At 40.7% G+C, this 27,288-nt stretch overlaps 1 protein-coding gene across 1 annotated transcript; it reads right to left on the bottom strand.

Annotated features, from left to right (window-relative positions):
- Positions 1–409: 409 nt before the first annotated feature.
- ugl (ureidoglycolate lyase) lies at positions 410–26,368 on the bottom strand. Its single transcript, XM_034034691.3, has 15 exons — positions 26,313–26,368; positions 12,840–12,968; positions 12,208–12,426; positions 11,610–11,700; positions 10,922–10,998; positions 10,717–10,827; positions 10,562–10,621; positions 10,117–10,273; positions 9,124–9,322; positions 8,338–8,416; positions 7,403–7,495; positions 3,630–3,702; positions 2,275–2,342; positions 1,628–1,758; positions 410–604 (listed from the first exon to the last, which is right to left on the bottom strand). Exons 1-15 carry the CDS (start codon positions 26,316–26,318, stop codon positions 481–483), a joined length of 1,617 nt encoding a protein of 538 aa, XP_033890582.1. The 5' UTR covers positions 26,319–26,368; the 3' UTR covers positions 410–480.
- Positions 26,369–27,288: the final 920 nt, after the last annotated feature.

The following is a 27,288-nucleotide window of genomic DNA, read 5'->3' as shown; positions in this document are numbered from 1 at the left end:
CCTGCCATTTATTTTTACTTGATCAGTTTATATCTGCTAGAATTGCGGAGAGCACGATTCAGACCCTGGCTTTCAGTTCAGTTTAGTGATGAAAGGAATGACAGGCTGGTAATTTAGACCCTGGGCCACCCACAAGGTGCATTGCAATCAGTATAATACTGTACAATACAAGGATAGGCTAAAAAGGTTTGGTTTCATCCAGTCCCTATTGTGCAGTTTATTTAAATACTCAAACATTAATGTGAATTACACGTGAAATGCCTTTTTAAGCAAAGACAAATTTATTCTGATTTTATTTTAATGTGTGGGTGCATGATTGCACTGAGAGCATCCTGTTTGGCGTAATATACTGTCTGATATTTACTATGATTCCTGACGTCTCATTTTGGTCACATAAACAAACCACCTGTTTACACAGCATTGACTTTTATTAAGGAGTAGCAGCCTTAGTTCCACTTTGCTCACATCCATCCACTGTGCTTAGGTGCTGGAGCTGAGAAATGTGTGGTCCAAATTTAGATACGTTGTGAAGAACTCTGGGAAATCACGCTTCTGTACAACTTCCAGGAACATGGCAGTGGCGGTTGCTAGTCTCTGTTTGGCTCTGGGGAAACCAAAGTTAGTGGCAATAAATCAGTAGTTGGCTGTGGCTCACATCAGATGTATAACATGTGGGTGTTCTTGGCTAAGCCTACATAGTTTGGTCACTTCACATGCCAAAACCAGCACACCATTGCACAGATGGCAGTCTGATCTACAGAGGGCCAGATGACTGTTTTGACAAAGCCTTCATTAAACTTAACATTGCAAGGGCCTAAGTAAAATAACTTGCAAACCCCAGTGACTTTTAAACATGCTTGCGTCTTCAGAAATCAGGAGCGGTCCGAGTTACTTTGTAATATGTTCTCGCAAGAGGTTTAGAACTAGTAAAATACAAATGGAGATTTTCTAAACACCAGCATTTGAATAATAAAAACGAAACTATACTTGTCTTAATTGGGGATATGAATAGTTTTAGTTTGAGATGAGAAACGTCAGCCAAGTGTTAAACATTCAGAACTTTGCCTTTTGTGCTAGAATATTGCCCCTTCAAAAATATGCAGGTCAGCCAAGGTGTTAACCTAGTGTTTACATAGTTGTAAGTATAAACCAATGTATGTCATATTCAATAATAGTGATGTAGGTCTTCTTATAATGCAGGGGTGGTTTTTGTTCCAACCCTGTTCTAAACTGTTTAATTGAACCAATTAAACCGCCATCCAGACCCTGAAGTAGTTCATTATACCTGTTAATCTTGGAGTGGAGTGGACCTCCAGGACTGTGATTGGACACCTCTGTCATAATTGCTTTCCCAGTATGGGAACCTAACATTCCAAAGTTTAAACAAGTTAAATTCCCATAAGGGTTTTGGGAGACACACTTCAAGATCATATGGAAATGTGTGTGTGTGCACCATGCTGGAAAGAGAAGGTTAATCAGCAGGCTCAGTGACTGCTGCTTTTTGGGAAGCTTATATAGTGTGCTTCAAAGTGGTTAGTCATAAATCCTATCAAATTAAACCATAATTAAATTCACCTGATTTGAGACACGCAAGTGTGTTTTGTACCTAACGGTTCAGCGCTCTTACTTCTCTGTGTTGCACTGCAGAAAGTCCTGCAGCTCCCTCCTGATCTCCTCCACTAGACTCTTCACCAGACTTCTGCTTATTGCCCTGTCATCATCTTCTAATTTTACCTGATGACGAATCCACTGCCAAACCTATGGAATGAGAAGCTGATGAGTTTGCCAGCAAAGACATCTAATGCCTTCCTCTCAAGTTTAGTGTTTAGTTTCAGTAGTTAGGCAATTTTGTTAAAGGTGTGATAACAACCAGTGTCTTAATTATTAGCAATAGCAAAATTATTACTGCCCTCCCTGTTTCTTATGTTAAGTTATTTTAAACTTCAGTTTGGGATAAGGAGATATTTCAGGCCCAAGGTTACTGTAACTTCCTAATGCCTATTTACCGCCTGTGTTGTAGGTCAATTTTACTCTAATGGTCTAACTATTTTCAGAACATGTGAATTGCATACAGTAGGTGGTAAGGTGAAAGGTTGTTTTTTTCTGTAGCATTATACTTAGTACTCAGTTTGTTAAAAGGAGATCAGTGATGTTGCTCACACTAGTAAGAAGCACAACAATTGATTTAAAAGCCTTATAACTCCCCATTTTCTAAATGTCCCGTACTTATAAGTTGTAATCCTCAAATTATATCAAATAATTGTATTTACAGACCTGGGACCTGGAGATTTCTGCAGTGGCTGAATCTTCCACCTGCCCACGATAGAAGAAATGCCCTCTGCCTTGGAGGGGGGAAATAGAACATATAAAGATGGACTCTGCAGTGTCTAACTGTAGTTTCCAAGTCTGTTCCAAGACATGACTATGGACCAAATGTAAATTCCAAAAGCACATGCTCAATTAGATGAAAACTGAACTTAACCACCAGGATCTGTTTACTGTACTGTATATGCCATTTGAATAAAGTCGTACCCTGATAGGAACAAAACCTTAAAGCTGCTGTCTGTCTCAAAGTAATGTTCAACATTTAACCCTATATTTAATTTGAAATGACTGTAGAGTCACCAGTTACAAAAAAGCCTGCATGTGGTAATTTAGTTTTTAAAAATGAAATATGAGGGTGAAAAAACTTAAAGCACCAGTAATAAAATGTAAAAAAAAAAAAAAAAAGTTACTAAATCACATAAAATGTATCTGCTTTAAACATCAGGCTTTCAAAGCAATTAAGAGTACAGTACACCCTTGCTAGAACGCCCTTCATTATAACAAACCTTCGGCTATAAGGAACCTGGCCCCTGGACCCCAAATAAAAAATAAAATAAACGATCATATAAACTCACACTGTCAACATCCCAGTCTGTACGCACGGGATGCCACCTCCGCAGTGAAGTCAACTCTTGTCTTAATAAAAAGCGTGCGCTGTGTAACTATACATCCAAAACGAAAATCATTTTATGTTGCAACAAAGCTGGAAACTATATTGATCTTTTGAAAAAAGGAGTAACGCCTGCATATCTTTGTCGTGAATACAGGTCGTCAAAAGGCACTTTGGCTTGTTCAGCAACATGCGGCAAAGCAAAATTGATTAAAGAAAAAAAATAAATAAATACTTGAGGATCTGATGAACTTTTCATGTCTGGTTGATTTGGAATAAAAGCTCAGTTTGGGATTCTTGCATGTTGGATCAAGATTTGGTGCATTTTGAAACGATTTGTGTCAGATTGATTTTGAATAAATGTTCATTTTCAGTTCGGGATTTGTGTTTGCTGTACTGCGTTTTAATTCTTTAATGAATAGGATAAATCAAAAGCAGAATATTGCATACATGAGACAAGCAGGTATATGTAATTCTCATCTCATTCACTTCAACAGTTTATTGTGCCTTTTGATTGTCTTTTCGCTATAACAAACCCCTCGATATAACAAACAAAACGCTTGGACCCTAACAGGTTTGTTATAGCGAGGGTGTACTGTACTTCCAAGACATTTTTTTCAATGAAGAATCATCTTTGTTGCTAACAACAGTCATGCAGTTCCTTAAAGGGGAGAGAGTGGAGCTTTGTTCTCACCTGTAAGCCATGCCTCTATAAAGAGAATTCCCACCGCTATGTTATATCTCAGGCCATGGAGGGTGACGCCACCCTAGTTGAAGGAATACAAAGATAGGGCAAATGAAAAACTTTCTACGTTGCAGCACAATTTATCTACTTCATATCACAAAAAACAAACGATTCTTATCCAACTGCGTGAATCTAGGGAATTCAGGGAAGGACAGGTTTGGTATACCAGGTTAAATGTCTATCAGTGGGCTATGTACCTTTTAACCTCACAATTTCAATTCAAGTCATGTTTGGCAGTCAAAGGAATGGAATGTGATCTGCTAGCTGCTAACGGGTTGGGGTACATGTGAAATGTACCCTTACCAGAGGAGGCTCCTTAGAGGAGGCAGTGTCCTTAAAATTATTATATATATATATATATATATATATATATATATATAATAGTTGTGTAACATTATAATATAATAATGTTCAATAAAACAAAAAGTCTAAAATGCAAGAAAAGATGACATTTTAACCAAAACCCTAGATTCAACATTAGCTCTAAGATCGCTCTTGTAAGTAAATAAATAACTGTTGGTTTGTCGTAATTGTAAAGTGAGTTATTGCCAGTCTGATGCTGTAACGTGAGCAAGTTGTGTTGAATCAACAACTTGGCATCTTGCAACAGGACGCAGCTGACTCGATTTAGGGTAATTTGTAAGCAATTGTCTGCAGCAAACAGCTTTCGACCTCCAGGGCATTATATAAGCACTGACAGCAACCTAGTGCACCGAAGGGCCTGTGGTAATTAAAACGAGGACAGGCTAACAAGGACCGGTTGCAAAATCTTTTATCCAAGCATTAAACTGAAGGCTCCAACTCCAGACCAGGTTTGCATACATTTTTCTTTTTATTAATTAATGCTCTCCTCCTGTACCTGTCGGTTTTCACCTCCCTCTCGACTTCCTACCGTGACTAAATTCAACACTAGAACCGCCGCGGGATTAATGAGATTTAAATGTAAACAAACCTGCGTGCTGTCAATGCAATGCGGTTGTCCGTAAAAAAAAAAAAAAAAGAAAAGAAAAGAAAAAGACAACCGCATTGCATGAACAAACGCAGATTCATTTACATTTTAAATCCAAACCCGTCAAAATGACTACCATGGCGGTTCTAGTGTTAATATCCCTGTAATCCTATCCTCTCCTCTCATTCCTATCCTCTGGCTTTGCCTTGTCGCTACAAATCTAACTCCACTAGCCTCATCCTCCCTCCTTCCCCCCCCCCCCCCCCCCCCCCTCTTCTGGCGCCCTCTGGAATTGTCGATTGGCTTCCAACAAAGCTGACTTCATCTCTGCCTTCACTTTCACCTCTCTCTTGACTTCCTAGCTCTCAGTGGATCCTGGATCTCCCCTGATAACACTACCACTTCAGCCACCCTTTCCTCTCTCTATGTCCTCTCCCTGTCTCCTTGCCCCTCTGGATGGGGTGGGGGAACAGGACTTCTGCTCTCTCCCTCCCTGCTCTTTTCTGTCCCCCCTCCTGTCTCCTCTCTCTCTGTTCGCACCTTTTTGAGTTTCACGCTGTTGAAATCACCTCCCCTTGTCGCCTTCTTCTCATTGTTCTCTACTGGCCTCCTGGCCCTGGACCCCTTACTCACTTTCTTGATGAGCTTGACTTCCTCCTCTCCTCCCTCCACCCCTGTTGTTCTATTAGGTGACTTCAACATCCTCCTCTCCAACCCTAACCACTGCTGGATTTCTTCCCCTTCTTCACTCCTTTGCCTACTGTCTCTCCTCGTCCCGTCCCACCCCACCCCACCCCACCCACACAGCGGGCCGTCAACTGGACCTCGTCTTCAAGCTCCGCCCCAGCCCTGGCTCTCCTCTGTGCTTGGAGCCAATCTCCCCAGCAGTATTTGTTCACTCTCTCTTTTTTTGTCTGTACGGTATATAATTATTTGGTTGGTCATTTTATTATGGTTTAGCAAATTAAGTCAATAGTATGTTTTTTTTTTTTTCTGCCTTTCTCCTGCTTTAGCAACTTTGTTTATAAAATATTGTATGCACATCCCATTGGCCCTCGGCCGCACATTAGGACCAATCACAGTGGAGACAGAGAACACGCACACAGGCTGACAGACAAGAAGTAAACAATGCAGTGGCAGGAAATACAGAGCGGGGGAACACCATTACAGCGGGTAATACAGGCAGGAATTATAGTACGGGAATCACAGGCACAGAATGCTACAGTGTGTTAGTGAGGGGGTCTTGAAATCTAACATGTTTACCAGCCAGATTGGGGTAAAACCTGTTTATTATTATTTGTTTATTTAGCAGTCGCCTTTATCCAAGGCGACTTACAGAGACTAGGGTGTGTGAACTATGCATCAGCTGCAGAGTCACTTAAAACTACGTCTCACCCGAAAGACGGAGCACAAGGAGGTTAAGTGACTTGCTCAGGGTCACACAACGAGTCAGTGGCTGAGGTGGGATTTGAACCGGGGACCTCCTGGTTACAAGCCCTTTTCTTTAGGCACTGGACCACACAGCCTCCACTTAAACTACACTTGTAGATCTCTTTATCTACCGTGATGCACTGGACTTACCTGACCTAAGCACCATGTTACTGGATCCTCAGCTGATGCACTATTCTTGCACTACTGCACCACTAATATGCCATTGTAGATATAACTTGTTGTAATCTTAACTTGTTGCATTCTAGCTCATTGTATTTTAGTAGTATTATTTGCACATTTAACAGTTAACTATACTGTATTTAAATATTAATCTAACAATGTAACCCTCTGCCGCCTTCTCTCCAGTTTTTTTTTTTTTTTTAGCCACGAGCCACCACTGACCCTAACTCTGACCCAAGCCTTAAGCGAGAGTTCCTTGCGAGAGAAGCCTATGATTGAATGAGAATGGACAGTAAAAAAAACTTGGCCAGGGACGAGGCACATTGGTAGGCTAGTGCAGGCAGACCTGTGCCAATTCTGTGGATACATTTTCCATTCAGTGACATCAATACAGGCAGCACTTTTTACAAGCGTGAACATTCATAATCATGTGATTCTTGTAGCATTGTTCTTTAGACTTGGTTTGGCCATGGGCCGTCGCCATGTATCTGACGATAGTTTTGAAACATAACTGAGTTAGGGGCATATTCATTATTATTTATTTCTTAGCAGACACCCTTATCCAGGGCGACTTACAATTGTTATAAGATATCACATTATTTTTACATACAATTACATTATTTTTTACATGTTATTTTTTACATACAATTACCCATTTATACAGTTGGGTTTTTACTGGAGCAATCTAGGTAAAGTACCTTGCTCAAGGGTACAGCAGCTGTGTCCCCCACCTGGGATTGAACCCACAAACCTCTGGTCAAGAGTCCAGAGCCCTAACCACTACTCCACACACAGCAGTGTCCCTCACTTGGTGTTGAACCCACGACCCTCCGGTCAAGAGTCCAGAGCCCTAACCACTACTCCACACACAGCAGTGTCCCCCACTGCGGATTGAACCCATGACCCTCCAGTCAAGTCCAGAGCCCTAACCACTACTACACACTAGCATTCAGTGGCTAGTCATTTAATCAAAGATTTTTTTTTAATGCACAGAAGTGAATTACCTTAAAATCTGGAACAAGAAAACTGCTAGTCGAATCCCACACCAAGTCTGAATGACAAGCATTAAAATTATTATCTTCCACAAACTCAAGTCATATACATATTTGAACTATTTCAGATAATCGCTGCAAAAAGAAAATATCAGGTACTGTATACTGACTGAAGGCATGGCCAGCAAGTCCTCAGGAGTCACAACCACATCTTCCCGGAGAATATGAAGCTGATTCGGGCCTAGCGTGTGTTTCTGGAAAAGCTGGAACCAGTACAAATGAGTGCTGATAACTTCACACCACACACAGAGATCACATACCAAGAACAGTCATCTGTATAAATGAACTACGCATCAACTGGCCCCAGTAGCACCATGACTTACTATGCTTTATATTTCTGAGGCCTCGGAGGCCAAGGATCTTTGCCTTTTAAAGTGAGGTCATCTTGTCTGTGTGCAGTTTGAATACTGAGTGATTGTTAAGCCACCATAGCCTGTCATGTCTTTAATGTTATAAGAATAATAATTAAAAATGATATATTGGCAGTACAGGAAAAAAAAAAATCTTATTTAAAGATTAATCACAGATAGGAGCTTTAATAGATTAATTAAATTAAGTACATTAAATATGACATATAAGCGAGTACAGTATATAGTGATCCAATACTTAAATTATTATTTAAACATATCAATTATTATCAATGTTCTAGAATTTTAGATATTTTTATGTAAAATAACTTCTATACTGAATAGGCAAGATGTGATTGATTGATTGTTCACATGCTCATGATCAATGGATTAAAATAAAATAAAACAAAATAAAGAAGATCAAACAGATGATAAAATCTCCTGTTTGACTTTAAAATCCAGGTGTTTCATTTGAAATGTTAAATTACAAGCTGTCAAACAAACCCAGGTTTGATTGTACAGTTTTTTGGATGTTTTAAAGAGGGTTGTAAGTGGTTTCGGACCTGTGTTTCTGGTAAACCTGAAGCTCTATATGAAAGCACAATCATTCCAATGCTGTCCGTTTGTTTGAGAGAGCTAAGAACTGGGAGCACTGAAATCCTACTTGAGACTGGGGCAGCTTTGTACAAACACATTACCTTTTGCAATGGCTCAATCAACTTGAGATCGTACACCATGAATCCATCCACGCCAGCATTGATTTCTAGCATCTTTAACCTTAGAGGAAGAGACAAAACAAAATAATTTAATTCAGCCGAGACAGAAAACAGATTGGTCACTTTCTATTGTCTATGTACAGCCATTTCTACTTGTACCTATTTGTGCCATGCATTGTCTGGAGCTTGATCTATTGTAAACAGCGTTTAGAGATTCTACTGAACTCGCTGGGATTTAGCTTGGACAGTGGTAGACAAAGAGTGCAAGTGTTTATAGCAAGCGTTTCATAAATCTTACCTGTTGCGCATACGGACACATTCGATATGTATTTTTATTTTAAAACAGGTTATCTGGTACTACACTAAAGACATCTCTGTTTCCATATAGTGCTTTCAGATAGTGTTACACTTCCTTGGTTTTCACCCAGAAGGTCTCCACCCCTTCAACAGCTAATTTCCTTTCATTAACCAACCAGTTGCTTTTCAGCCAAAAAAATGGACCCTGAAGATACTGCTGAGGTGAAATGACCTAGGAAGTGCAAGTTTAACATATATCCCTGAGAATAAGGCATGGAAACTGAGAACGGTCTGATTGTTTTAAAATGAAAACGTTTCCTATAACATATGTTTCTATCAACACTGCACATTGTAGGCCAAGGGAAGTGAAAAACAAGTTAGCTACAAGCACTTCAACAAGATACACTTGACAACTGTTCATTTTTTCCTCCCATATTTGTTTTATTTCGGTTAACGGTGCCTCCTCCTTGCCTGGTTACAGTTGCCATGACGCTGTGGTAGTGGGCGCTCTGCGTGTCATTGGGGAGCAGCAGTGCTGCCATGCCCCCTGTCGCCAGGGCTCCCCGTCTGTGACAGGTCTGCACCAGCAGGTCCATGTAGCTCTGCAGAAACAGCTTCTCCATGTTCACATACTTACTGCGGTCCGGCAGCAGGAAGGCTGAGCGATCGCCTGAGAACAGCAAACCCACCACTAGTTTATTAGTCTCAGTACCATTTTCACCTCCAACCTAATCATTATTATTATTATTATTTGTTTATTTAGCAGACGCCTTTATCCAAGGCGACTTACAGAGACTAGGGTGTGTAAACTATGCATCAGCTGCAGAGTCACTTACAATTACGTCTCACCTGAAAGACAAGGAGCACAAGATGGTGAAATGACTTGCTCAGGGTCACACAATGAGTCAGTGGTTGAGGTGGGATTTGAACCGGGGACCTTCTGGTTACAAGCCCGTTTCTTTAACCACTCGACCACACAGCCTCCTATCATATAGTGCAGTTGAACTTTCCAAATCAATTTTCTTACCAGGCCCATTTTCTTCTGTTTGAAAATCGTTTGTATGCTTCTATTTTACCCTTCACTTTGGATTTAGAACAACGCTATACAAGTACATACATGTTATGGTTGGCATACACACCAATGGAAAAGTTGCAATCAAACCAAGTGTCTTTCCACACAGGAAGTTATTAAAAACCTAAACAAAAGGAAAGGGGGACCAGCAATGCTGGAAATGCTAATAAGTAGTGTTTTAAAACCTTGGTGAGCACTCCTTTGAGTAATAAGGTGTTTGTTTTTTCATTGTAAGGGAAGTGTTAAGCCATTTTTCAGTATACCTTATTCTTGTGTTTAGTTAATAGAAGGCAGTGCCTTCCGAGTTGTTAATAACCACTGGTACCAATGGAAAGAAGCTTGCGTTCAGTTAGGTTAATAATAAACATATATTTTGCTGTGAGCTCTCTCACCTAATTTGTTGACAAAGGATGCTGAGTAATCCCAGATCCCGCAGTTTAACCCTGCAGTGTGGTCGCGCAGCTCAAACAGGATCTCGTCCATCTCAAACGTGGCCAGAATGCTCTCAATTAACACGGTGGCTTTAATACTGCAGGCTGGCAAACCCAGCTACAGGAAGAAACATACATCATCACACCTTAATAACAATGTATCAAACAGAGACTCCTGCTTTTCCTTAAAGATAGCAACCTGGTCCTTCATTTGTAAAACCACTGCCATTTACACTTTAACTCAACTGCTGCAGCCTAACTGCTCTTAAATACTACATAGTCAGCTATACAACACGTCAGGTGGTTTACTTCCTTTGAGTAAAATATCTTCATGATGTAGATTCTCTGTTTCATAACAGTTTTACTTCTGTGTGCTTATACTGCAGCAGATAAAACATTGTTTTACCTTTTGTTCTGTCCAAATAAATATGTTGTTCCAGAGTCTGGCTTCAAGGTAACTTTCAACCTAAAACATATACACATAAACAATATTTAGACAATATTGGATGCTTGTTAAATGACCTACACACCCTTTTATGCAACATTATACATCCCACCCACCTTTGAGAGGTAGAAAAAGGGCCCGCTTTTGTTTTCTACTAACAGCTTTCCATTGTGGTACATTAACAACCCAAAATCAAACAGGGGTCCCGGGACCTCTTTTCCATTTACCTAAAAAAAGAAAAAAGTTTCATACACAACTACTGACCTGCATAGAAAAAAAAAAAGTTATAATGATAAACTCAAAAGGGTAACAAGCCAGTACCATCATATTGTGCTCCACCATGTTCCACGCTCTGGGTCTGAGCATTAAGACAGGAGCTTTCGAAATGGGTGGCACACCTGAGAAAAAATGTTTTTAAAAATAATTCACGTCTCGATAGTGGTTTAAAGAATGTTTCTTCAAAGTCTGTTTTTATGAATACAATTTGATTACAATGTATTATACTTTCCTAGACTTTTGTTAAATGAGCCAACAAGTAAATATCAAACTACATTACTATTCGAAAAACAGGGATTATTTAAATAACTCATGAGTCAAAGACTGGTGAAAGTGTCCTTCGACATAGCTGTTTTTACTTCCAGGTTTTACAGGTGGTATAAATATATGGGAATTCAGAGAATTCAACTTCACTGATAATGGGCCAATATTTAATGGGTCTTTCCACTGGAACAGTGTACAGCTGTTCCTTTTAAAATAACAAAAAGTGTACTAAAATTGTACTAATAGCTAGTACAAGCTTTTAGTACATATGTTTACTTTAAATTGTGGAACATTTGTTGCAGACAATACTATAGTTAAACTAGTTTAACCACATAAGCAGTGTTTAACCAATGTCCTGACACTTTATGACCAGGGCATTGGCCTGATAACTTGGTTCAAACCCTGTGTTTTATAAAGGACAGGGACGACAAGCAATGCAGGATAACCAACTTGGCATAATTAACCTTACCTTGGAACTGATTACGAACTGCCTTGCAAACATTAAAAATGCCTTTGATCTGATTGGAGTAAGTAGGGCAGTTTCCATCATCAAAATCAACCTGCAGATGCAATGATTAAAAACTTAAATTGCGTGTTCAGCCAGACCGATCAGTTAATAAAGCAAGACTCAAAGAATCCACACAAAAGGGGGTTGTTTCACTCTTTTAAATGCATACCAAGCCAGACCTTTGTGTATCATGGATGCATTAACAAAATGTACTGCTTTGGACTCTAACCAAAAAGCCAATTCATTTCCTAGAAGTGCAGCTTGCCCGCTTACCTTAAATCTTTGCTAATCTGATTTGATTTATTAGATATAAGGCACATGAAAGCACTAATTTATTGTACATTTGTGTCTCACAACCATTAAAATAACCAACCAGGGCAGATTGGTTAAACAGGGCTATCGTTGAGATCTGTGTGGCCCCATAACCTTATTTACGAAAAATAATTGTATATAAGAGTTTAAGCCCAGACAGTCCAATCTCCTTTCCCCTTTAGCTTTCCCCAGCACTAAAGTGCTTACCAAAATATTACTTGATGAGGTTAATACAGAATTGATTTACCTGGATCCCCTGAGCCTTTGACCTCAAAGCTTGAATGAAGCGCTCAGTGTCAGATGGCGCAAGGTCTCCGATGTCCACATGCCTGTTCTGTAGCCTCTCTGGCACAGGCAGCACCCTCCAGGTCCGGTCCTCCCGGAGGCGAGATGTGAGGCTGGAGAACCCCGGGAGACCTCCTGTCTGCTCCAGCTCCATCTTCCTAGCAACTCTGTGCCTTAAAATCTGTACAACATGTTAAATACTTGTACTGTACAGTATGCCAAGAGTGAGGGTGGATCACAATATTGTTCAGTACCATGTTGAACTAGTTGAAATTGCTCAATTGTGCATTACTGTAAGCTCATTCATGATTCTTTTCTTAATGGAAAATAGATAGAGATAGAAGGAACTGGTCTTTTTTGTATTTATTAAATTAATTTATAATTGGCAGCGATCCTGTGAAAAATAAATCTCAATGTAAAAATAATAATAAAATGTAAAGAACCGTTAAGGGCATAAAACTGTTCTTTATTTTCATAGCTTATTTATTTACACACAACTAAGGAATTTTTCATAAAGCTTTTAGTTTCGGTTGCTGTATATTGATCACTAAGAAATCGAATTACAGACCTTCAATAAAGATGAAAACAAATTACCTCATCAACCTGTTTGTCAAAAGTTGAGATTAATTCTGCAAGGAAGCAAACGGAATCTACAGTAAACAGAGTTTCATGTTCATGTTGCAGACCCTGAGGGGCGTTTTCAAGCTCCACTGCAGCCAGCGTCTGTGTAGAAGAAAAAGAATGTATAATATGTTTAAATATATAAGTCCTTCCTAATAGGACTTATATAAAGTTAAAATATATTTTATTTTTAAACCAACTGGTTTATTGCAAAGTCTATTCTCTAACAGGCCAAAGAACAAACTGTTTATAGACTGTGGGAGTCTGTGAGTCCAGAGATTCTACTTCAGACTTCCAAAAGATATTCTGGAGACAACAGCTTTCGGGATAGAGGGGTGCTAAGGATTTCTAATCATAAATACAGATGGTTGTCTGTGGATAACACTTACTGTAGCCAGTGATAGAACCATTGATTAAGGTCTGAAGTGCTAAACCTTGTAATTCCTTTGTTCTAAGACAAAAAAATTGGAACATGTGTTATAGTAGACGATGCCCTTTTACACTGTCATACCCGAGCTGAGCCGGTGCCAAACCCAGCCATGGTACGGCTCAGGTGCCTTGAGTTGCTTTTACACTGAAGAGCCGAGCCGAGCCGAGCCGAGTCGAGCGAATGACGTCACGTGCGATGAACGTGCCGAGTCACAGAGAACAGAGAGGAGGCGTATGGCAAAAAAGGGAATGTGTTTTTTTGTTCCTCATGCTTTGTCGTTCAAACATTTGCATGCAGTATGAACTTTCTAGCCTAAAATTAGTAATAATGATAATAAAAGTCATGCTTGAATATGTTGATTATTATAGCTCTATACATAGATGGTCCTCAGTGTTCGGTGTTATTTTATTTACGATTAACTTATTTATAAAGCGACATTAAAGCCATGTCTTATCTAACATAAGTTAAAGGAGTTTCATTATTTCAGTTTAATACTTAAGTTCCCAACTGTGACACGGTAGCCGATATGGTGACGTCAGGACAGATTGCAGGAAGGAAACAAACAAATACTGCGGTGCTTATTTAAATCAGGGCTTCTCAAACTCGGTCCAGGGGACCCCCTGTGGCTGCTGGTTTTCATTCCAACCGAGCTCTCAAGTACTTAACTAGACCCTTAATTGAACTGATAATTTGCTTAATTAGACCTTTTTACTTGTTTTCAGCTCTTGAACAGTTGCATATTTCAAGCTAGCTATAACATTTGATAAGTAACTTGAACTGCAACTATTTAAGAGCTGAAAACAAGTAAAAATGTCTAATTAAGCAATAACAAAAATAATAATAATAATAATAATAATAATAATAATAATAATAATAATAATAATAATAATAATAATAACAAAAACATACGGCTTGGCCGTCACATTCATAAATAAATAAATAAATAAATAAATAATACAACAAAACAAATACAAAATAATAAATTGCACAGGGGTGGAGGGGCACACTTATGTATGAAGATTCACATTTAGTGAAATCGACAAAAAAATCGACAAAAAAAAAAAAAACAGTACAAATCCGTACTAACACTTTAGTTTCACTGTTGTTAATCTGTGAAAAGACAACTTCAACAACAGTATACATTGAAAAAAGAAACTTAAACATATAAAATAAAGGCAAAAGCAGTAAGATGCAACAGTCAACATGCATCATGACGTCATGACGAAAGTCAATAACCACGGCCTGCTCCGGCCTGAGCCAGATTCAGCCATAAGAACATAAGAAAGTTTACAAACGAGAGGAGGCCATTCGGCCCATCTTGCTCGTTTGGTTGTTAGTAGCTTAGTGAGCCCAGAATCTCATCAAGCAGCTTCTTGAAGGATCCCAGGCTGTCAGCTTCAACAACATTACTGGGGAGTTGGTTCCAGATTCCCACAGTACCGGTCCGCTCGGGTCGGGTATATTGCCAGTGTAAAAACCCCCCCTCACGGGTCGCGTGTGCCAGTGTAAAAGCACCCGACCTGTGAGGGTCCCAGGCCCTCACGGGTCGGGTGTGCCAGTGTAAAAGCGATGAAATACTGAAAGAGTGTGTGGTGGGGTACACCCCGCCCCTGTGCGTGTTTTGTGTTTTGTGTTGGGTTATTATTGTTTAAATTGTATGGGTGCACAGGTGTTTTAGGTCGGCAGGGAAGGATTAATTGCCTTTCCTGCCAAAACAGTTCACGCACAGAATGTCCTTGGGCCCGATTGAATGATTAACAAGTAATCGTGCCCAGTCACAGCTGCATAAAAGAGGCAGGGATCTCTCACTTGGGGTTGGGTTTTGTTTTGAGGAGGAACGTAAATTAAAAGTAGTGTAGCGTCGGGTTAATAGTGTATATGATGTTCACTGTCTGTCTGTCTGTCTGTCTGCCTGGTCCCAACCAGGTCCGCTATTTCCCGCCTGATGACTATATAAGCTGCAGCCTGTATGCTGAGAGAGTGACAGCAGCAAGAGCTAAAGATCATTTGTGAGCTAAAACAACAGCACTTATAAGCGCCAATCCAATTCAGCAATAAACTGCCTTTCCAGTGCCAAAGAAATCTTTAGAAGTGTTTCCTCTCTTTCCACTGAACCCACGGCAAGCCATCATCACAGTACAAATAAAATAACAATTGCTTCTCGTGCTGGCTTCACACCAGCACGATACTTATTTACTGTGTTTGTCTGTTTGTTTTGGCCATCGTGCAGTTTCTTTTGGAAAATGTTTTGTTTTGTGTTTTGTTTAAATCTTTTATTTAATAAACATGCGCATCAGCAATTCATACCTTGCAGTACTTTGTGTGTCTCCTTCCTGGTCTGATGTCACCACAAGTTATCCATGACAGAGAGTTAATATTGAATCGAGAATGCAGTGATTTAAAATGCATTAAAATCAAGAATATTCTTTTGAACTTAATTTAAAACCACTGTATATTCACCAACAATTAAAACAAACTTACCTACAATAAAACTGCTAAATCTTAACTCTTTAAGGTCCGCCTAATAAAGGGTATAATATAAATATAAAGGGAAAATGACCTGCGGTGGTCATAGCTTTAAAGGCGATTTAATTAGGCAGTATTATGGACACTCTTGCAAGATTTCTGGAAGGAGGAGTCTTGGGGCTTCTTTAAATGATGCATAATTTGTTTATTTCCGGCATTTCTGGCGTTCACAAGTCTGCGCTGAAGTTTCAGTACAGACTTGAATTGGAGAGGAACTGCGTACGCTCAATATATTGTATATTGATATATATTGTAACACAGCAGGGAGGGGGTTAAAATCCTCCCTGCATAAAACATGTGCGTTTGCACATTTTGTTAATAGTTTAATTGTTTTGTTTAATTGTTTAATTAGATTTGGTAATTGTTTTATTGTTAATTATCCCCTGCACCTGGTAGTAATTATAAATTAGGACCAGGTGGAGGGTATTAAGAGGTGCAGTCAGCCTGCACAAGGCTGCTGTGTGAGCCTGCTTGTGAGTGCGTGCAGGTGTACAAAGAGAAAGGTAGTGTGAAACCTTTTGTGTTTGTTGTCTTTGGCAACAGGTAAACAGCTTAGTTGTCCTGTTTATAGTTTAGGTTCCTGTTTGGCGTTTTAGTTGAGTGCTCAAGCAAAGACCTAGGTGTTTGTTTTGTTTGTTTTGTTTTTGTGTTTGTGTATTACTAAAAAAAAAATATAGCACGTAAGCGCTTAAATTTCCTGTGTCGTAAGCACCTAAATTTCCTGTGTCCTGGGTCTGTTTTAAAGGGGCAACGAACCCTGAGTGGTGCAATTGTGTTACAATTCATGGTGTTACAATTTATTTTTTGCTTTGTTTGTTTCCAGGTTATAAAATAAATATTGAGTATGAATAAGTGTGTGTGTGAAAAGTATTTTTATTTCGTGCCTTGCTTGTTTACTGAACAGACACCCTTCTCTGCTGCACTTGTAAGCTGAGCTTGGTGTAGAGTTACAGGCAACTGATGACACTCCTGAGAAGCATTTTGTTTACAAAGCTTCAGGTTACAGCAGGTGTGTCTTATCTATTGGCATGCCCTTTCTTTACACAAGATGGTAACATATATAATATTGTGTATAGCATAAGCTATTATGTATTTATTTTTGTTTTATTTTATAATTACAGTGCAGAAGTTGAGGAAATAACCCCAACCTCCAGCATATCAGCACCCAAAAAAAAAAGCCTGTCCAGCTGTTGGCCACATAAGACCTAGCCACCATGTTTGACCTTGTTCACTTGGCCAGACGGTGGCTGCAGCCCGAGGTTAACCCAGCCATACAAGTTGCTGAAATACTCGTAATGGATCTCTTTTTGCAATCCATGCCTGCTCCGCTCAGAAAATGGGTCAGACAGGGGGACCCTAATACACTAGATGACTTTGTGGCATTGGTGGAGTGGCAAATAGCCGCAGAGGAGATGTCTCATTGGCCAGGCCCGGTTTCGAGAAGGATCAACTGGCAACCCCATTACCTAACCGCCCGGAATGACCAGAACTCGGGTAAGCATGAAAAGAGGTACAAAGGGGTCACCGAAGAGTGGTTGACAACTGTGAAGGGACTAGGGTTACTTGTGTGCACGGTGATGTCAATTATTATCCCACCACTAAAGTAAAAATGTAGTTTCGAGGAGGAAGTTACTGAAGTAAGGGTTGGGGTGATACCAAAATTACCACACACAGTAATTCTGGGGAGGGATTATACAGGGTTTAATAACCTTGTGAAAATGCAGGGGGAATTGGCCGCTCCAGTTACAAAAGTAGAAATGGAGGGGAAAAACCAACCATACCGGGTACTTGAAGCAAAAAGGGCTGAGGTAATGATTTTAGGAAGCTCAATGAAGTGTCAAAGTTTGACGCTTATCCCATGCCATGGGTGGACGAGCTCATTGAAAAACTGGGGAAAGCAAAGTATTTGTCCACAGTTGATTTGACTAAGGGATACTGGCAGATACCATTGGCTGAGGGAGCTAAGGAGAAAACAGCCTTTGTAACTCCTGAAGGTTTGTACCAGTACCATGCCATTCGGCTTACACTGTGCCCCTGCAACCTTGTCAAGGTTTGTCAAGGGTACACTGCCTCTCGGCCATGGACGCTCCAACCCAGAGGTTGAAGCTGAGGGGAGGGATATGTGGCACGGTCACAGAGAACAGGTACATAAGTTTAAGACGATCAAGGCCTATCATTCCTATCAGTGGATGGTAAAAATACTAAATCTGTACACTAGAGGTCACTGTTTAGCAAAATATGTCAAAATAACAATTGTATGATAGTTCCCTGGTGGTTAACTAATTAACCAGCTGTATACAGAGCCTGTTGTTTACAACTCTAGTTGGAGAGTAAGGAGTGGGTGAACAAACAAGAGTGTCTTATTTGTGTAACTTGGGTAAGAAAACAAAGATTATCTGTGTGAATTAACAAAGGTGCTTATATTTGGTTTGTTGGGCAAACAGCTTACCTGTCCTGACTTTAGGTAGGGAAAACTATTATTGTTTAGTGAGGCACTCCATGAGGAGTTAGGTTTTTGTGTGTTTGACCATTTCTGTTTAAAAGAATAAAAATAAACGAAACTGTGTTTTGGAACTCTAAAAAGAAGTCTCCGATCTGGTTACTGTGCATGCACACTCAGCCATCGTACCACAGTAAAGATAGGACATTTCTTTAGGAAAACTTAACTAACATTCTCAACACATAATAAAATATTTGGAGAGAGTTATATTCCATTTCATTTTTTTTTATTTGCTGCACGTCGCAGCAGTGGAGCACTGAATGAGAGGGAGGTAGAAAGTATACATACGGGCATGCCTGACATCAATGAAAAGCGCAAAGCCTGTGCTTTTAAATTACATTGAAACCAGAATGCTATCTGTTGAAGCGACCGAGTAATAGGCAACAAACAAAACTTAGGAGCTGACTCATGTCACATGACTCAAGCCTTAGTGTGTTCAGGACATACGATACATCATTGGAAAGCTGTAATTCTGTATGTGGCAGAGCAGGGCTCTGCCTTTGGAAATACTGGCAGGGATGGGGTTAAATTCTCCTCCCTGCCCAGGTTGATTGCATCAGGTGGGAGCAATCAATTATCCAATTATCACCCAGCCACCTGGCATAAAAGGAGGCCTCAGCCTCCCAGTAGGGAGAGTTCTAGAAAGAGGAGAGTAGCTGAGGAAGTAAGAGTGGTTTTTTTTGTGTGTGCTGGTTTTTTTGTTCATTTTTTAATCCAGTGAAGGCAACGCCGAGGCTTGAAGGCTTATTTTTGTAAGTTTTGTTTTGTGTTTATTGTCTGTGTTTTGAAACCTTTTTGTTTGGCCCTCGTGCCGGTTTGTTTTGGTATTTTTGTATATTAAAAACTTTAGAAAAAAAAAGGGGGCAGAAGAAGCAGGCAGCGGCAGCAGTGACAGCAGCATCAAAAGCTGCTGCCACCCCAGCTGGAGGACCCAGCCAGCCTTTTCCCCTGGTGTTCCTGGTGTGGGAAGGGGGACCACCGCTGGAGATCCTGCCCAGAGGTGCCACCAGTGGACTGGTGTGGGCGCTGCGAGGTCTACAGCCACAACTGGGCAGGATGCTCCTACGCCCTGGCCCAGGAGGCGGCAGAGTTGTGCCCCGGCTGTGGGGCATATGGGCACACAGTGGCCATCTGCCCCACCCAAACAGAGGGGAGGAGAAGGAGGCCGAGAGGAAGGAAGACATGGGAGGAATGCATGCAGTACGGGCATGAGGAGCACCACTGCCTGGAGGTGTTACAGGACACAGACCTGGAGTGGGAGGAGCCCGAACATCCTGCGCCTGAGTGGGAGGAGCCTGAACGTCCTGCGCCTGAGTGGGAGGAGCCCGAACGTCCTGCGCCTGAGTGGGAGGAGCAAGAACGTCCAGAGCCCAAGAGGGGGGAGTCGGTGCGTCCAGAGCCCAAGAGGGGGGAGTCGGTGCGTCCAGAGCCCAAGAGGGGGGAGTCGGTGCGTCCAGAGCCCAAGTGGGGGGAGTCGGTGTGTCCAGAGCCCAAGAGGGGGAAGGCCGAACGTCCACAGTCCAGGTATCCGCCAGCAGAGGGAGAGTTCCTGCTGGTTCCGCCTCCACCGCTGTGGGAGGACTGTGTGTCACTCCCACCTCCACCAGCAGAGGGAGAGTACCTACTGGTTTTGCCTCCATCGCCGCCACCAGCAGAGGAAGCATGCCTGCTGGTTCCACTGCTGCTGCCGTCCCGAGAGCCAGAGGGGGTGGAGCTGCCGTCCCGAGAGCCAGAGGGGGTGGAGCTGCCGTTCCAAGAGTCAGAGGGGGTGGAGCTGCCGTTCCGAGAGTCAGAGGGGGTGGAGCTGCCGTCCCGAGAGCCAAATGGGGTGGAGCTGCCGTCCCGAGAGCAAGAAGGGGAGGAGCCACGGACACAAGAGCCAGAAGGGGAGGAGCCACGGACCCGAGAGCCAGAAGGGGAGAAGGCTGAAGCCCCTCAGCAGCCTTTGCACATGCTGCTGAGAGGAGCTCAGGGGAGGCACACCCGACTGCGACAGCAGGAGGTGCCAGCCCGACTTCAGAGGCCGCTAGAATGGCCACAGCCACCACCGCCAATGCCGGAGTGTCTGGAACCGTTGCCATTGGAAGAGCTGGAACTGCCGTTGCCGGAGTGGCCACCGTCTCCGCCTGTTGTTCCAGAGGGTCCGCCTGCTGTTCCTGAGGGTCCGCCGTCTCCGCCTGCTGTTCGTGAGGGGTCGCCGTTCCTGCCTCGTCCACCAGAGAGAGACGAGCTGCTGTTCCCGCCTCCGCCACCAGAGGGAGACGGACTGCCATTCCTGCCTCCGCCACCAGAGGGAGACGGGCCGCCGTTCCCGCCTCCACCACCAGAGGGAGACGGGCCGCCGTTCCCGCCTCCGCCACCAGAGGGAGACGGGCCGCCGTTCCCGCCTCCGCCACCAGAGGGAGACGGGCCGCCGTTCCCGCCTCCGCCACCAGAGGGAAACGGGCCACCGTTCCCGCCTCTGCCACCAGAGGTGCCACCAGCGCTGCTCGTGCTGGAGGGTCCACGTTTCCTGCCAGCGTTCGTGTGCTTGGAAAGTTCGGGGCCCCCGCTATTGAAGAAAGCTTGGGGGATCCGACATCAACCCCGCCCACCACCGCCCACCGAAATAGCCCACCCAAGGGACATAAGGGGACTCGTGGGGGGAGGGCTTTGGTTCAAACGGGGGGGGGAGTTTGGCCGATTGCGGCCTGCGTACTTTGTACGTGGGGGGAGGTGTGTAGCAGAGCAGGGCTCTGCCTTTGGAAATACTGGCAGGGATGGGGTTAAATTCTCCTCCCTGCCCAGGTTGATTGCATCAGGAGGGAGCAATCAATTATCCAATTATCTCCCAGCCACCTGGCATAAAAGGAGGCCTCAGCCTCCCAGTAGGGAGAGTTCTAGAAAGAGGAGAGTAGCTGAGGAAGTAAGAGTGTTTTTTTTGTGTGTGCTGGTTTTTTTGTTCATTTTTTGAATCCAGTGAAGGCAACGCCGAGGCTTGAAGGCTTATTTTTGTAAGTTTTGTTTTGTGTTTATTGTCTGTGTTTTGAAACCTTTTTGTTTGGCCCTCGTGCCGGTTTGTTCTGGTATTTTTGTATATTAAAAGCTTTATTTTTGAACTTTCACTGTCTCTGAGTCTCAACCTCTGTCATCCTGTCACGCTGTACTTTCAAACAAGCCTTGAACCAGGAAGTGCCTGAGATATTCATGAGAAAAGATCGGGCTCGCCGATACACTACGCCTGGGATCCACACGGACCCCAAACCTAAAACAATTTGGGAAATTCAACCAGACTACCTGGACTAGGAGTATCCTTTACATAGTGTAACAGGATGGGTGCTTGACAACTACCTAAAAGGCAACAAAAATCAAGTCACTAGATCCACATAATAACTGACACTAAAGCACCGTGTGGTCCGCAAGGACCCCACTTTACCGTATGAGGGCTAAATGGTGATTCTGTCTTTTCAGACCGGGCTGCCGAAAGGACAATTGAGTTGCCACGCCTGCCTTTGGGACTACCAAATCATTTGAGAATATGGTGATGAGCAAGCCATGAGCCCTGTATTAAAATAGACCTATCATAGTGACATGTAAACAATACTGTGGTTGTTCATTGGAAATTAATTGTTACTTATGTGATTGGTCATTGGCTATAAACTAGTTGCAGCCTAAAACAAATACTGGAATCGACACTCCTAAGAACCACCACTGTATCCTGTGAAGATCGCTGAAGATTACTAAAATGCTATATTAGAAAAACTCTGAATCTCTAATTGTAAGCTACTTCATTAAGAACATTCCTAGAAAAAAAAAAGTTTTCTACAAACAAACCAAGGACTAGTTTTACTGAAACTTGTGCTAATTTCAACTATGTTTAATAGCAGGTCTGAGGTAATAAAAAAGGTCATTGTAAGGCCTTGCTATAAATATTAGTATATTATTGAATTTAACAGTTCATACAGACGTGCTCAAATTTGTTGGTACCCTTACAGCTCATTGAAATAATGCTTCATTCCTCCTGAAAAGTGATGAAATTAAAAGCTATTTTATCATGCATACTTGCATGCCTTTGGTATGTCATAGAATAAAGCAAAGAAGCTGTGAAAAGAGATGAATTAATGCTTATTCTACAAAGATATTCTAAAATGGCCTGGACACATTTGTTGGTACCCCTTAGAAAAGATAATAAATAATTGGATTATAGTGATATTTCAAACTAATTAGTTTCTTTAATTAGTATCACACATGTCTCCAATCTTGTAATCAGTCATTCAGCCTATTTAAATGGAGAAAAGTAGTCACTGTGCTGTTTGGTATCATTGTGTGCACCACACTGAACATGGACCAGAGAAAGCAAAGGAGAGAGTTGTCTGAGGAGATCAGAAAGAAAATAATAGACAAGCATGGTAAAGGTAAAGGCTACAAGACCATCTCCAAGCAGCTTGATGTTCCTGTGACAACAGTTGCAAATATTATTAAGAAGTTTAAGGTCCATGGAACTGTAGCCAACCTCCCTGGGCGCGGCAGCAAGAGGAAAATCAACGCCAGATTGAACAGAAGGATAGTGCGAATGGTAGAAAAAGAACCAAGGATAACTGCCAAAGAGATACAAGCTGAACTCCAAGGTGAAGGTACGTCAGTTTCTGATCGCACCATCCGTCGCTTTTTGAGCGAAAGTGGGCTCCATGGAAGAAGACCCAGGAGGACTCCACTTTTGAAAGAAAAACATAAAAAAGCCAGACTGGAATTTGCTAAAATGCATATTGACAAGCCACAATCCTTCTCGGAGAATGTCCTTTGGACAGATGAGTCAAAACTGGAGCTTTTTGGCAAGTCACATCAGCTCTATGTTCACAGATGAAAAAATGAAGCTTTCAAAGAAAAGAACACCATACCTACAGTGAAACATGGAGGAGGCTCGGTTATGTTTTGGGGTTGCTTTGCTGCGCCTGGCACAGGGTGCCTTGAATCTGTGCAGGGCACAATGAAATCTCAAGACTATCAAGGCATTCTGGAGCGAAACGTACTGCCCAGTGTCAGAAAGCTCTGTCTCAGTCGCAGGTCATGGGTTCTCCAAAAGGATAATGACCCAAAACACACAGCTAAAAGCACCCAAGAATGGAAAAGAACAAAACATTGGACTATTCTGAAGTGGCCTTCTATGAGTCCTGATCTGAATCCTATCGAACATCTATGGAAAGAGCTGAAACTTGCAGTCTGGAGAAGGCACCCATCAAACCTGAGACAGCTGGAGCAGTTTGCTCAGGAAGAGTGGGCCAAACTACCTGTTAACAGGTGCAGAAGTCTCATTGAGAGCTACAGAAAACGTTTGATTGCAGTGATTGCCTTTAAAGATTGTGCAACAAAATATTAGGTTAGCGGTCCCATCATTTTTGTCCATGCCATTTTCATTTGTTTTATTATTTACAATATTATGTTGAATAAAAAATCAAAAGCAAAGTCTGATTTCTATTAAATATGGAATAAACAATGGTGGATGCCAATTACTTTTATCAGTTTCAAGTTATTTCAGAGAAAATTGTGCATTCTTCGTTTTTTGTGGAGGGGTACCAACAAATTTGAGCACGTCTGTATAATAGGGAATTCATTTTGTTTAAATGGTTCTAATGAAATGTGTTATTAAAACATGTTTGAATATGCTTATACTTTGAATTCCAGTTCTGGTAATGCTCATTAATATTATTGAATTTTTGAAACTTCTGAATAAACAAAGTAATTTATTTTTACTTTTCAAAAGGTGTCTGTTTGTTTTTGTCTGATACCTAAAGCTCTGATATTAGCATCTTTGAACCAAAAAGGTACATTAAATATATAATTGAGTGAAACGTTAATCTGTGTATTTTAATTGGATTTGTTTGCACTGAATTGGGAACCTTCGATCATGCTTTTATTAAGATATAATTAATTGAAATACTTATAACTGTAGGGTTACTTAAATCCCCTCTAGACAACTAAAATGAAATCATAAAATATATCTCACAATATGCACAAGAACGTAATACAGTACCTGCATAAATGTATTTGCATACAGTGTGTACATACATTTATTATTTGTTTATTTAGCAGACGCCTTTATCCAAGGCGACTTACAGAGACTAGAGTGTGTGAACTATGCATCAGCTGCAGAGTCACTTACAATTACATCTCACAGTCGGAGCACAAGGAGGTTAAGTGACTTGCTCAGGGTCACACAATGAGTTAGTGGTTAAGGTGGGATTTGAACCGGGGACCTCCTGGTTATAAGCCCTTTTCTTTAACCACTGGACCACACAGCCTCCACATTTATAAAACATGTACTTATGCAACCTTGCTCGGGCATTTATTTATGTATGTATTAATTTTATTTATGCCTGCCATAATGCAGCATCCTTAGATTTTGTAACCTATAATTAGGGCTTCTATTTTTCGGTTTTTATTAATTCAGTTTTTTGGTGCTTATTTCTAGCTGTGTTCGAGTTATATGCAAATCGTTTTTTTTGTTTGTTTGTTTGTTTGTTTTTCTCGGCTTTCGCTTTTTATATATTGATTGCTTTCGGTTACTTTCGTTATTTTTTCTGTCTTGCACACTTCAATTGTACCGCCTTTCCTTTGCTGTCTTCCACAACGAAATCACGGGACTATTCTTCTGGGGTTTTGTGTGTTTAGGCATTTGTTTACATTTCTCCGCAATTTGCTGTTCTGTTTTAAATTCCACGAGTGTGTAAATACTACCTACATTACTGTAATATAGCTTTTAAATCTTGTGAGCAAGAACATCCTGTTTAAATCTCGCAAGGTGTTACAATCCTCCAATAGAAATGTAGGAATTTGCTGCCACTCAGTAGTTGGGGTGGGTTTAAATTATTCAGAACGTATCAATGCAAGTTACAAGTGAGGAAGGAGGGACATGCCCAACTGCAGTGGGATTCTTTTTTTTGTTGTTTTGTTTTGTTGTAGGTACTGTATTTTTTATTTTTATTTTTCACAGGGAAAGGGGTCAAGTCAACGTGAATTGGGTTACCATTTCCAGTGTTTTACTGCTCTTTATTAGATATATACAGATATACACAGATTTCTTTTTTTTTTTTTTTTTTTTTTTTTTGTATCAGGGTGTTTTATCGGTTAAACAAGAAAATCAGAAGCCCTACCTCTAATATACATTGCAATAGTGAGGGACTTTAGATTAGGTAGACATTAATAATCACATAACATACCAGTAGCTAAAATCAACCCTGTATTTAGGCTCTTGAATTGTACTGTATTCGCCACGCTGGAACACATAAAACATTGACAACTTTTTTTTGTTTTAATAATAGAATCAGCTGAAAACGTATACTGGTATAAAATACACAGAAAGTCAACAGCACAACAACACTTGTATAGCAACATATTTAATATCCCGATTTTTTTCTTAAGTCTGGGCTTTTTCCTGACAGGATAACCCTATCCTCTCACATAAATAAGAGATCTTTCAGGGTTATGCATTTTGATACTTACTCAGCCAATCCTAATTTAATATATTGTATTATGTGGGAAAACAAAATAGGCAATGTTGTACTAATCTGAGAAGCTTCTGGAAATGGAAGAAGTTGGTAAGAACTATATTCTAAAATCACTGAATAAAATGACAGCAACATAACTTCACATTGTAAACCTGAGTATCAGTGGGAATCTGAAAAGGTTTGCATTTGCCTTTATCTGAAGAAACCAGGGCAGATACCAGACACTGAATGCAAGCCGTGATCAAATTGTTCCACTTAATGTAGAGATATATATACAGAAACCACAATTTTAATATAATTATCTGCACCACAATGGGGAACAACTCCCATGAACGAAATTCCTAAAACAACGTTACAGCAGTTACACGGGTAATTGCCAAGTAACATACATGTGTGTGAATTTTCAGTTAATATAAAATAAAATAAATATGGAACTACTGTTCAAAGAAATGTAATTCATACATGTTTTTGTCAACGTTATAATTCAAAGTTAAAAATATACTCACAGTCATGTCTGCTGTTCTGCTCAGTCTGGCTGCTAATGGACTTTGGAAGCTGCTTTTTCATTCGTCTTTGTGTTTGAACAGTATATTTACTGAGAGGACAAGGTCAGGCTTTAAAACATGTGAAAGGGGCAAATCATAACACAAACTTTACTGTATTTATTTTACTCTATTATTAATATTTACTACTATTTAGAATATTTTTGGGGTGTTGGATCACTATATATTTTATATAAAATAAAGGAATTCAAATAAAATTTGTTTTTTAAAAGATAAAAAATGTGAGGTGCTAATTTTACTGTTTTCTTTTTACATTCACTTATTTAAATCATGTATATAAAAATGTGGTTAGACTTTGTGTTTTGTATAATTTGTACCATATAAAACACTTTAATAACATATTGTCTTTAATTTGGCAACATGTACATATGACAGACAGAAATTGACCTAGGGGTTGTCTGTGGAGAAAGCGCACTTTAGCCAGTTTTAGTAAATGGAGATAGTTCTACATGTTTCCTTCAACTTGAATTCACTGAAAAGGTTCACTTGAACTCTCTTTAAAATCTGCTTTCCAAAACCCATAACCTTGCAGCGAAACAAATATATGGAGTGAAATAACTAGCAAAAATATTTGTGTGCATAAAAAACAAATGTACCTACCTGTAAAATAAATTTGTACTCTTGTAAAAAAAAAAAAAGATTTGTACCTGTAAAAAGCATTTCGTGCAGTTATTATTTCTTTTTGTAAACCGCCCTGGAATGCTTGCATAAAGAGTGCTATATCAGTGAAATTTGTACTGTATTGTCGTTGTATTATTATTACTATTATTATTATTATTATCATCCAAAAAACAACACAGCATAAAAACAAAAAATGTTGTCCTATTTCTGGACAATATAGTTTATAGTTTTATATTTATTTACACAGAATTATACAGAAAAACTGCATTTGCTGTTAAATTGTTTGAACCAACTGCTA

Source organism: Acipenser ruthenus, chromosome 1 (assembly GCF_902713425.1).
Source record: "Acipenser ruthenus chromosome 1, fAciRut3.2 maternal haplotype, whole genome shotgun sequence".
NCBI classification, from domain to species: Eukaryota; Metazoa; Chordata; class Actinopteri; order Acipenseriformes; family Acipenseridae; genus Acipenser; species Acipenser ruthenus.
Note: the sequence above shows the minus strand (reverse complement) of the source record. Positions and strands in the feature narration are given on the sequence as shown.